Raw genomic sequence first — 13909 nt, 5'->3', positions numbered from 1 at the left:
TTTATTCTTATTTACTGACAAATTTGGTTTGACCAACCACCAACCAACTATATTTTGTTTTTATGGTATTTTTTAAACAAGTACCTAATACCATGGTTACATACGCATGCATGCACATGCATTGTGGTACGCGACGGGGGTGTTGGTATTGCTAGGCAAGAGCAATACGTTGTTCTTCCTAACATTAAAGGGTTCTTTAGAAAGCTTACTATCAACTTTGCTGCGTTCCGATCAGTATGCTTAAATCTTAGTTGATACACACAAACACGGCGCGAACACAGTGAGTTTGGAGATGCCCGAAGATTGGTCCGAAATTCTCGCGTTACTGTTATCTAATAATATTCAATAGGTTTTCTTTTGTTTCTTTCCCTAATTCGTAGGTACTTATAACTGATTTAGTCACGCAATAAGATGATTAGGTACCTATAGGGATCGTTATTGTAAAATCTTGCCATATAATTTATTAATGTGTTTGGGTACATAAATATACATGTGTGTTTTGCCGTCTCATGAAATAAACTGATGTACTTAACAATAAGCACGACAAAAAAGCGTAAAAAGATTATTTAAACGTCACTTACGTTTCACACTTTTATTTTGCTTCGGATAGCGTAGATCGTGTTTAGAAAGACGAGGCAAGTCTTTCGAAGAACAATGGGATTCAATGACATATCGACAATGTTAGGAGACGATTATGGCAATCGCTGCCCACCTCGACGTTTGCATGACTAGATATAGCGAGAGTTATATGTGACAATTTCGTAGTCTTCCACCTGGGAAAGCCTAGCCAAACGGACTAATTGTACAAGTACCTACAGAACAAAATTGTTACGACGCGACGCCATGCAAAGCAACACACTAAGGGGCCTCACTATTAGGGTTCCTTTTTTGCCAACTGAGGTACCCGACAAGCTACAGCTCAAATGCCTCACCAACTTTAAATAAAATAATATAGCTATACTGTAAATTATATAGGTACATATATATTTGGCTCTTTTGACTACTATCCATTATCCTAACCGCAGATCTCTACATCCCCTATTACCCAAATAGCCTCGGTAAGAGCTCGCACTAAAGTGAGCAACAGGCGAATTTGGACTGACTTACATTAAATACTTAGCCCAGTAACCTGTGTTTAAGAGGCGGTCCAAGAAGGCAGAGGATAGCGGATGCGTCAGTTACTTATTTCAAGCGTACAAACAAAATACGATCGTCGTTAAAAATTATATGACCAAATAGCACAATTTCGTTCTACAATAAAGAGCATAGTTTATGAACAGACAGAGGGCCTAGCCAAAAGGACAATCGTATACCGACAAAGTAAACGTCAAACGAAACCAAATAAGTTTTTGGAAAACATTTCATTTTTGTTCCAAGCTTTTATCGTACTTTTGTTTCCACAGGCAACTAATACTCATCCAGACAGTTGCAACAACCCCAATCCCAGTTTGCGTTGTTTAATCACAGAGTTCCCATCATCAGATCAGCTCCATGTCATCATAATATTGCAGTCACTAAATTACACATATATGTAGGTATGTGAAGTTTCCGCTCAATTGAATAATGGAAAGTGGGTCTAATTTAGCTTGCAATATTTTTCCCAAACATATAACAATATACATTGCAATTTTAACAAAAGCTTGTAATGACTTATTTCGCTTGTGACTTGCGACGCGGAGTAGTTTTCACGTAAGTTGTTGCAATTAAAGCTAGAGGTTCGCAGCGGCAAAGCGGTTGTTACCAACCTCTTTACGAACTAACTTATTTCGTTGCCCGTTAACTGCAACTTATTCGCTAGCACTCTTTGTGAAAAGAATTTAACGCAACTAGCACTTTTGAAACAGAAATTTTGTAAAAAGTTTTGCTAGTTGGTTTTGGTATTTAATGTTTATTTTAAGTTATGATGATAACGAAACATTTGTGGTGGTAAATTCTGTTGTTAGGTACTAATGAAGCACGTCAAATAATTTTGACAGTTGACGGTTACTAAACTAATTATACATATTTTTTTGGTGTCTGTAGATATTCGGAAATTATTAAACTAGAAGCATTGTGTAAGTCTATATATTGATGATGGCTCACAGTAATCGTGTACAGTTAGCTGTGGATTAAGCCGGTGCACCAAACGATACTAGGCTACATTTACATTGCAGAACATGTCGGCACTCGTTAAAACTCATTCCGAATGTACACGGATGTAAAGTTGCTGGAAAATTTACAGTCGGCGCTGAAGCGTTCGTTATTGGTGTTAATAGTAGTTTATGTGACTGATACATAATGGAAGGCATTAAAATAAACGACAGTGATACTTAATGCCTAATTATGTACAGCAGCTGCTACCTACACACATATTATTTCAGCTCTCTATTATGCATTCAGGAATTGCATGTTGCGGTGTTTGATCAAATACTCAATAAAAGGTCATTTCGACTGATATTAGAAATGAGATCAAATAATATTCCTTTGTTTTTCAGAGATTTTCTAAATTAATTCCAATTAGTTACCTACTCACTTTCTTTAAAATATTATAATATTCAGTACCTACTAATAAAAATACCTACCATATTTGTGTGTGTCTCTTCCAGCACGCTACCTCATCGGACACTCGTACAAATTGAATTTTTCATCCTCGCCCGATCACCTGAATCTAGGCTCGTTCAAATGAATGCTAATACGCCGTTTCATCCTCTTCCACAGATTACTCACATAGGAAATACGGTATTCACGGGATAGACTTATCATTTAAGTTAACATGTTTGGAATAAACTATCGTGTCTTCTCCCTGTTTCTTCGTATAAAAATACGAAACGAGATTTTTCATGGCACCTGTTATCCAGATTTATACACTCTTATATAGCGTCAGCGAAAATAGATATTTATATATTAAATTTTAACTAAGTACCTACTTCCCGGTGTCAGTTTGAGCTCTAATTTGGTATGCTTCCGTATTTTATGCGATGACAAGATTTTTATATACATTTATTTAGCTTTGGCGAGAATAGGTGTTTGTATATTGAATTTTAACTACTTCCCGGTGCACGGCGTCTATTTGAGCTCTAATTTGGTATAGATCCCCATAATATCCGATGATAATGCAATCATATTTATATATGCTATTATGATGCAGTAGAAAGAAAGCCAAAGCTAGGAACTCTTTGATGGAAAACATAAACGCATTGATTTTAGGCGCATTAGAATGATCTCGAAAAACACATGATAGACATGCAAAAGCAATAAAGTTTTAGCGGTAAATTGTTTTTTTTTTGTTTGATTTAGCGATGTACGATTGTCATCTTGGCTAGGTTGTCCTGCTGCAAAGCGGATCGTTATCGCACTCATTTCCTCATTCCGCAGTAACCGGAACATGCAGCTCGATGCTCGCTCCATTACCTACTGCGACCTGTAATGGACAGACTAGATATTTACTGAAATAGCCAAGCCTGCATACGTGGCACAAATCATCGAGATTCTGAACTTTTCGTCATCGCTTTCGCCTCGCCGCAGTGCATTGAGTTATTATTAAGTTACTATAAAGAAGCCATACCAAACAATGAAATTGTCGCAATCGCAACCTGTACCACGCGACCAAAACGTCGTAAGCGCCGTAAATTTCATGGCGCTTACTCGTTTAGGTTGCGAGATTCACGCTCCGCTTCTATGGATTGTTGTCAAAACAACAACAACTCATGGCGCAAAATACTGGTTCTCTGTGGCGGTTGCATGCGTAGTAATAATAGTTCAATTCCGCAGTGTGGTGTGAGTTAATTCGATTCGAAGCGTTCATAGTGCGTGGCTATTCTGAATGAAATAATTACTTATGGTAACTTATTGAAGGTACCCATCGTTCGGTTCAGTATACGCCAGCAATACTGCTGCAGTATTGCAGCGCGTCATTACTGCCGACTACATTCCTGCCGCAAATGTGTAGGTATAATCCGGACAGCATCATCGATTTTAACATTTGTGACAGTAATGCAGTGATGTGTACTAGGTAGGTATATAACCTACTTAATGTGTGTAAATTGAAAAATCTCACTGTATTTTTACCGAAATTATGTCGAATTCTCCAAGCCGAGACCCGGAATTAATTAGAACAATTCAAATGAGTAAGAAATTATTTCTGTGCGACCATTCGTTCGGAAAATCGGGGTAGGCAATGAAAATACTGCGTTACTTAAAACCAGCGAGGTGTAACTTATGGACAAACAATTAAGAACATTTAGGTATGAGGAAGTCTGTATAAACCACCAACTACATAGTTGGTCTGACCAAGTTACGAAATCCACCTCAGGCAAACTGAATCAAGCGTTGAGAGTTACGGATGGATGGAGACTGATGGAGACAAATTACAAGAACTGCAGAACCAGCGATCACGATCAGTAATGAGGGATCGACTAAGAAGAATAGTAGAAGAAGAAGTATAAATTCGTCAAACTTTTATGCTTGGTTGGAGAGACCTAAAGGTACCCAGTTTTGAATTAAAAGTCCATTTGCTTTGCTAGTCTATGTCTAGAAATAGCAATTTGCAGTACACCCACAAGGGAAAAAGCTGCTTATAGAGTACCTGTCCCATTATTTAAAAATACGGTTAAGGTTTAATTAGTTTTTATTTTTCTACAATCTATTGGAGTAAGTATCCGATACACAAGGAAAAATCTTTTTGCCCCTAGTTTTAAAATCTTTATTAAATTGACTTTAGTCTACTATGTATACACATACACATTTATCAGTACCTATTTGAAAGGACATTCTGAGGACGTACCTAAGAGTTTACAAACAAAATTAATTTAATCGAAGTATATGAAGCTGCATGCATTAAGTACCTATCTATCAAGCTACATGTTAAATATGTATGTATAGTTTTTGGAATACGTGTTTTGTTTAGTCCCAAATGAACTTTTGTATTTTTTTTTTAATCACGAAAAAAATTTTTAGGTAGGTACCTGTACCTATTTATTTGCTGCAAATAATATTTATAGTATTTACAAAAGCTGATGCGTCAAACACATCTCAACAAGTCGGGGCCTATTTGGTTATTTATTTATTGGATGATGGTAAAATACTCTACGTCCTAAAATAGGCAAGATGGAAATCATGTTCCACGGGCTTTATGTCACCAATCCCGTTTGTTCTAGGCAACAGTAACGTCACACGATTATAAAAGAAGTCATGTCGTTTTATTTCCAAAACGTACATCCTTTTTTGGGCAACAGTGTTGCCCAAAAAAGTCACAAACTATGAAATTTTAATGAGATTTTTTGTCAATAACATATAATTTTTTGAATGACATTGATAATAATATATCTATTGGTTTTCAGTTGTTTGTTAATAATTATGGTTCTATTTAATTGAACACTAGTCGAACGAGTGAGCGAAGCGAAGTGAATGAAGTTCTTACATTCAATTTGGAGCACACGGCTGGCTAGGGGCACGTCCCGGCATTTCGATGTTTTTAAGCTGAACTATCAGAGGATAGTTTGATACACAATAACTTAAGACTTAAGTAAATTTGTTCTAATTTAAATGAAATTGGGTAAACGTGTAGTTGAGGGCATTGTATTTTAATTAGTCATTAAATTATAAGCAGGCTCGATCAAGGGGTTATTGATCTAGAAGAGCTTAGAATGCTAAAAGCTATTTGTGAGGGGTCTTGCTATTCTGGTCATCTTTTTAGCAAGAAAGTATGGTCGAGTTTGGTATCAAACGAAAGTGCTCGGCTTACACATTTATAATATAGTTTTTAAATTTACAATTTTAAAATAATGATCTAACATTTTGGCGAACCGCGAGTTCTGTTCGGGGCGAACTACTAGTTAGCTTATTTGTAAAATGGGTCAAGAAAACTTTGCACTAGAAGACGTCGTAAACATCAAAACGAGTAGCCGACGATAATCGCGTGAAGTAGGTATTACCAACTCATTTATGACATAATGCTTAAGGAAGCAAATAAAATCAGTAAATCACTTCCACTTCATTTAAAAAGTTGTAGCAAAAAAACTGTAAAAAATACAGTAAAAGTTAACATTCAGGATAGGTTCAGATTTAAAAATAAGTGACTAATATACAATAATACCTAGTAGACGTAACACATTACAAGAGCATAAAACATCGCAATAATTGGTCTTTATCAGTAAAATCTTAAACCGTACCGCGTTTTTAGATAACATACGGTTGCCAAAAATTTTAATAGCAATTTTGCTGATTTTCTCTAGGGACTTTAGCGATTCGAAACCCGTTTTTCTTTAAATTTCGCTCGATATAAATAAATCACGAACATAGGTCAGACATGCACTTTAAAAATTTGAAATTATTTATGCACCAAACTCAGCGATTTGCTTTTTTTTTCTCTTCTGCATTCTTCCTCTTCATTCCTGTACCATATAATATTAGTATAATATAATAAAATAACATGTAAGATCATATAAATACCGATCACTCAACACATAAGTTGGAACCGTAGAATTACAACGCATTTCCGTTTCCTATTTTATTTAGTTTCTTAATCTTATATTAATATAACTTTAAGTTTACACATGTGGTGTGTGCCTATAATTAGCTGTGCAATAAACTTAAGACACCTATCGAATGTATCTATACCTAACAATGTATCATTGTAACCGCTGTTGGCAGACCTATTAAATAAAATCAATATAAAATAAATAAATAATTTTTTCTTTTTTTAAACTTACAACAAATTAAAATTCTCGCTTACGCTTACGCGTAGTGAGAGTGAGAGAAGAACACGAACCTACGGGACCTTAAGGACCGACAGGTACATATGACGGGTGTATATAATGCTACTTTAAAATTGCTGTTAGTTTACTGTATTCAATTCTGTATATAACTTTACTTGACGTCACATTGTTGACGTAACCCATTATAATGTGTCTTAAACCTAACAATAATATCAAGATCCAAAGAAACAAAAGATTTACGTGTTGCTATATTTCCGAGTGATTAGTTAAAACAAAGAATCTAAATACATTAATGACAATAACGCTGTAACTCATTGAAACTTTCATAATGAACAATTGGAGTTCACATTTGCCAAGTATAAACCTTGAAATTATAATAATAAAACCGAAGGATTAAACTCAAAAATGGATTTGACATCGCTTCGAATGATATGACATAAATTGGTAGAAAAAGCGTTGCTTTTAGAACCTTTTGCAATAAGAAGTTTGAATAATATAAACGATTTAACTTCACAACAATGTGTTTTATGCCACGCAATAATAAACCTGCCTTATTCTCAAATGAGTATATTCAGACATCAAAATTATATCGAAAAAGTGTTTGTTGCATGCACTTACTTACTCTTACACGCAGTTAGATGTGTGTGAGAGTGACGCGTGACGTTGACATGGAATAGTTCTGTTGAAGTAAATTATATTGTAACCTTAACAGCTAAAAAGTTTTGCAACGGCGAACGAGTTTAGAAGTCGTTACGGTGTAATTATCCTTTTCGGCTGATAATTATTCGTACAATGCATAATTTCATTCGGCACGTGTATACAAGAAGAAAAATAAAATACAAGACAGAATAGCGTTAAGATATTTTACTTAGATGCATCATCATGAACAGACAGATACCTATCTATTTTACACCGTTCCGAAGTGAATCCGGGTATAATTTTGAAAACCGAACGAAAATATAATTTACCTCAAAAATAAAAAGTTTCAAAAACAGGTTGGCTGAACGAAAATCTGGCCGATTTTTAGTATTAAGTACTTGAGTGAGCAATTTCTATTGGTAGGTACCTACAAACAAAAGCTTCCAAGAAAACGATTTAAAATACAGAAGCCTAAAATTCGTCTCATTAACAAAATATGTGAAATCATCGATTTTAAACTTTCGTGAGACATATTTTAAACTGTTTAGACGACAACGGTTTCACTCACTTGAATTTCTATGTGAAATCAAGTGAAAAAGAACGAGATGTAAAAAAAATAAAGCTTGACTTAGAAACCACTGAAGCAGCTAAGTCATTCACAATGTTAGAGCAAACGTAAGAAAAGTAACAAATTTTCCTCGAAATGTGTATATTTCCACGATTGAAAAGGCTTTACACCGACGAATAACGAAATTAATATTGCAAGCGTGTTCCTGCTTATGCAGTAGGTAGGTATACATGGGACAAGAACAGTCACCATCAGATACATCGGAGCGGCCAAGGTGTTCACAAATATCTGAACACGCCTCTATTGTCCAGGTGTTATATTAGTGCTTGTCCAGATATATTTGAACACCTCGACCGCTCCAATATATCTGATGGCAACTGAACGCATGGCAATGGCAAGTTAAAATACAAAATTCGACCCATAAACGACAGTCATTATTGCTCAGAAAATAACAGATTTACGCCAAAAATTTCCATTAATTAGTTTAATGTAAGATGAAGCAACTGGGTAACAAGTCAAAATTATAACCTCGTTAAAATTTGATCAGCTAATAGAAATTAGCGTACTGCGAGCACCGCGAAGGCTTTGAGATTTTGATTGAGCGAAATTTTTAAATGGTGAAAACCATTTAGAAGCCAAATTAACGTAAAATCCTAAACCTCTAAACCTTTTAAGTGTACACATTTCTTCGGTTTCAATGACGGTGCAGCCCTACCTAACCCGTCTACCTCCACCCTGCACTAGCGCCATGTTATGTTCTTGTTGTAGCTCATTTCTGTTTTTTTTTTATACGAAATATAATATCATAATATAATAATTAATGTCATAATATACTAATTATCAAAAATTTAAATTTTTTGATAATTAATCATTTAACTTTTAAGTTTACATACACTGACTATACTCGTATACTTTGTATGACGATAACAAAAAGGAAAGTTTGATAAATTTATGGACACTTTTTTTCTTCTATAAGGATGAAAAGGGGCTCGCAATCCTGACTAGAAATAACACAAAAGTGGCAAAAAATTAAAGAAACGCTCAAAAAGGCTGCCTAGGTACTGAATTATCTCATAGAGTCCGTCTAAGCTAACTTTGCACCGAATTGAACAGAACAAAGTGAAAGAGTATCATAAGTCATAATAAACGTCATATTTTCATAGAAATTTGTCGTTGCCACACTTTATTATTGGGAATGCGATGCAGAGTTTGCTCCGACCCCACTTTTACTGTATTTGACTTTTAATTTTTTGTTATGATTATTTCATTGTTTATTATTTTTATTTAATTATTTTAATTAATTATTATTATCTTCTACAATCTGACGACCTTTTTGGGGGTCATATTTTTTAGAAACATTGTGACATTGTTAAATATCATGTAACTAGCGACCCGCCCCGGCTTCGCACGGGTTAACAAATTATACATAAACCTTCCTCTTGAATCACTCTATTAAAAAAACCGCATCAAAATCCGTTGCGTAGTTTTAAAGATCTAAGCATACATAGGGACAGACAGACAGCGGGAAGCGACTTTGTTTTATACTATGTAGTGATTTTCAATAAGAAATAAATTGATCTAAATATCTATCTATTCTTCAAGCTTGAACATAAACACGTGCAAATAATTTGTACAACGCACAGCATTGCATTGTCTATGCCATTTCATAAAACGGTCCTCATAACATAATAAAGGCGTTCCTTTATTATGTAACGGCTACATTACGTTACACAAGTCTTTATTGCATCTCGTTGTCGGAACAATATTTCATTTTCTTTAGCGATGTCATTATTTTTTCCAGATCATTACCTGTGTGTGTAATAAAATTGATGCTTTTTGACATTTGTTGAAATCACTGACGTCAAATAGGTAAGTCTTCTTCTTCTTCTTTTTTAGCCCTTTTCAATCTTTGAGATGCCTCCTTAAATTTTTGCCATTTTGTTCTATTTTGTGTTCTTTGTACCCATTTTGATCCCGCTGTTCTAATAAGTAGGTAGGTGTTCAAATAGGTAAGTACTTAAAGAAAAAATTTAAGTACTTAAAATATTGTTGGGAAAAATATGACATTACTTACTGATTAAAACTCCATGTTTTGTAAATTGTCTGAATAGTCCATCTAAGCTAAATTTGCACCGGTTTGAAAAGCACAAAGTTAGGTGTGTCATTATAAATGTAATTTTTCATAGAAATTTAACATTAATGATGACATGGCCACACTTTGTTATATTATTTATGTAACGTGCACTTTTAAATATCATGAAGCCAGATTAAATCATGACGTGTTTTGTTTAGGCTGTAGACAGGGGAGTAGGATAAGAACACTACGTATTCTGACGCCTCTGCCTCTAGAAACAGAAGCTTATTACGAACTAACATTTTGTGATCATTCGTGCGTGCATTGAAATTTTGTATTGGCCCGAGCGAGACGCACGGCCAAATGATAACAAAATGACATCACTGAGACATATCACATCTAGTAGTCAACCTCCGAAAGTTACCCGGCCGAGACAAAGCAAATTTTGCTTATAACATAATATATTGCAGAATTTGTTTGTTGTCTCTGATCTGTTTGTCGTGGAACTAAGTACAGTAGGCTGCAGAGAGGCAGAAAAATGGTAACCACTCCACTGCCGTGGAGGCCAAATAGAGCTATTTTGATATCATGATATTGTACTTTTTAGCCAAACCTACTTTCGGAGGTTGACTGCTAGAGAATGCCTTATAGCATTAAGTCCGGCTTTTGTACGATTGCATTTTCTTTTGTGCAATCCATTGGCCTTTGCGTCTATTGCAGACGATTTATGGTGCAAATCAGAGAGACAATGACCTCTCCAGACTTAACACCGCCTGGGACGGAATTAAGGAAACGCAGGGATGCCCAGCACCTGCATTACCCTTTCGGCTTCACTGTCTTAACCCACAGGAAAGGCGAGCCAAATACAATAAATACGTATTAAATAAATAAGTAAGCCGGAAGGGAAAGGTTAAATTTTAAATGCCAAAACACAAATGCCATGTATAGTGTTTCTAACGATTTATTAAAATACACAAAAACATCCACAGAGTCGTGTATGCACTACGTCACATAGTATTTGATGGTAAACTTATGTTTAAACATTACACTTAAAAACACTAAAGTTTTGTAACGATTGCTGAATTTACTTATTATAATTATATTATAAACTCAGTTAAAATAGCGTACGTACAAGCAGAATATAACAAACATTTCGTATTCAAATAATTAACCTTATGTCCAGCCTTTAATTTAAATAAATTAACATAAGTTTTACCTAAGTAGGTATATAATTTCATAATTGACGAACAAATATATCCACTAAGTAGATACAGAAGTTATAGCCTTATCAAAACGAGATAGTTTCAGCTTGAAACTTGGGCGATATACTGGCGCCTGTACACGTCAAAAAATGCAATATTATAATAATAAATCATTTATTTCAAGTAAGTTACACTCATATATATCTATCTATAATATATCCTTTAAACGAGCAATTCTTGATTGATTTATTTATATATTTATATATATATTTCGGGGATCTCGGAAACGGCTCTAACGATTTCGATGAAATTTACTATATGGGGGTTTTCGGGGGCGAAAAATCGATCTAGCTTATCTTCGGGAAAACGCGCATTTTTGAGTTTTTATATGTTTTCCGAGCAAAGCTCGGTCTCCCAGATATAACATAAACAAGGTCCTCTTAGGCCCACCCAAACAAGAAAATGTACCTACAAACCTTGCCAGTGAAACTTGAGTCTTATAATCCACGAAAAGGAGTTGATTTTGCTTTGTTTGGAAACTTTACGAAACAAAACAAATGCAACTTTATCCCATTTGTAAATTATTTAAATTTTATCGAACTCTACTACTTAGAAGTACTATAATAGTATAGTAAGTAGTATGAGTATTATTGTAGAACCGTGAACGTTAGGAGGTTAAAATATGAAAAATATCCCTTGAACTCTCTTAGGTTATTGAGGACTCTTCATGATCCTTAAAATGGTCAAAAGGAGACTTTGGTTATCAAAGAATAAGTTTATTTTGCTACCAGGAAGGATTAAGCTTCATACACTTAAGTTTCTTTCACCTCTTAATTTCACTACCAAACCATACGTTTTTCTTTTTCTTATTACCTGGTACGGATATGATGGTCGTTCTTGTCTACGTGACAGCGTGATAAAACGGTGTCCGTCACTTTCTTTCCCACGGTGTTAAACAGTGACAGTTATTTTATCACGTGGATAAAGATGGATAGAGCTATCCATAATAGGCTGGCTGATAAAAATCAATAATTCAAGCTGAAACAAACTTCGTTCATAATTAGATATATATCTACATCACCGGTTCCACCGGTTATATTTTTATTTTATTTCTAGATACATTCCTTCTCAGTTATTTTGTCGGTTAGTTGCAATTCTATAGGTATTTTTGAACCATAAAAGAATGACGTATCCGGTAATTTCAACCGAATAATATTTTTTAGAAACTCGGGTCAACAAGATTAAGGTGAGGGTAAAAACTAACCCCCGTATTCATAAACCTTTACAAGCCTTAATTAGGTAAGTAATTTATGTTTTATCTCTTTCTCTCAAATACATGTCAAAATGACAGATTGAGACAAACGTATTGATTGAAGCTTTATGAATAACGCGGTAAAAGTTCCACGCAGATGACGTTATCGGAAAAAAATATTTGACAGATCTACACGTCTACCACGAGTTGAGAGTACGCTGGCGACTCCGTGAACTCGATAGTATTCCCTCTCTATCGCACCAATACATCAATACGAATAAAATGTATTGCGATCGTGTTTACGCAGTCGCTAACGTTAACGTCAAGTATCAACTCGTGGTACGGCTACTAATGATAGAAGAGCACATTGTTTAAATACCAAGCTTCTAATTAAGTTACAATGTCGCACGTTGGTGCTTTGGGATGTTTTTATAACGAAGGAAGGCGGAAAATATAAACAATTCAAACAAATTTGTATTTTTTTTTCCCTAAGCGCCCTTTACAATGAACAATTTGCAGTTTTTACCTCAAATCAGCCGATGAACAATTTTTGCAAAGCCAATCAACAGCTGTTTGATTTAAAACACAATTTTCGTTTCATACGACTTTGCAAAAGTTATTCCACAAATAATTTCACTAGAATTCCGGTTAACTATGTTATCTAAGATACGGAAGAGCGTTCAGATTCCAGTGACATTCACATTTTTATGTTTTGAGTGTTAAAAGCTTGGTTAACATAGCATAAATACAAACAGTAGGGACCTATAGATCAAGTAATTAGAATTAAACACTTGTGGTCTCTTTTTTCACACATTTTTAAGGAATAACTCGACATAAGCTTATTCTAAATCTTTCCAAAACACAGTTTACAAAAAATATCGAAAGACTTACCTAAAAGTACCTATGCAGGCTTATTTCAGCAAGTAATTTATTTTAATCCACATCTTAAAACGAACTTTTAAACGCTTCTTTAATCCAACCTATTCCATTATAGCTATAACAACTTAAACAGAATTTGAGAATATTCCTTAAAAAAAGAAAGTAGCATTCCAAAATGTAAGAATTGAACCTAAAACGCACTTTAAGAATCATTTAAATTAAGTATTGCTTTCACTCAAGTCATTTTTGATTTTATTAAATACTTTTTTTTTTCGGATATACACAATTGGACAAAGAAGCATTGGCGGTATTTGGTGTCGAAGGCCAAGATCTATTTCAGGTCGTCACGCTACAGCAGTAAGCAGGTTTATGTAGTAGTAGGTATAAGTATTGCTTTCATTCGTATTTTAAAACCAAGTATGAAAACCAAGCTTTTATATGACTATGTTATAATTGCACATAGTGTTACAGTTGCATAATTTACAATGTTTCCGCGAAGTAGCCCTCGTCGTTGTTCGGCTGCGCCCGCCTGTAGTTGTCCATCTGTAAGTAACCATTATTTTAATTTTGAAAAAAAAAAACTAAAAAAATCAGGAGTCC

At 34.7% G+C, this 13909-nt stretch overlaps 1 protein-coding gene across 1 annotated transcript in view; it reads right to left on the bottom strand.

Annotated features, from left to right (window-relative positions):
* Nucleotides 1-13699: 13699 nt before the first annotated feature.
* Nucleotides 13700-13909, bottom strand: part of LOC134662098 (neuropeptide CCHamide-2) — a 38511-nt gene continuing 38301 nt past the window's right edge. The window contains exon 6 of the mRNA XM_063518371.1: nt 13700-13852. Within this exon, the coding sequence (XP_063374441.1) occupies nt 13790-13852 (63 nt within the window). The 3' untranslated portion in view covers nt 13700-13789. The remainder of the gene's footprint in view (nt 13853-13909) is intronic.

Source organism: Cydia amplana, chromosome 2 (genome assembly GCF_948474715.1).
Source record: "Cydia amplana chromosome 2, ilCydAmpl1.1, whole genome shotgun sequence".
In the NCBI taxonomy this organism is placed as follows: domain Eukaryota; kingdom Metazoa; phylum Arthropoda; class Insecta; order Lepidoptera; family Tortricidae; genus Cydia; species Cydia amplana.
Note: the sequence above shows the minus strand (reverse complement) of the source record. Positions and strands in the feature narration are given on the sequence as shown.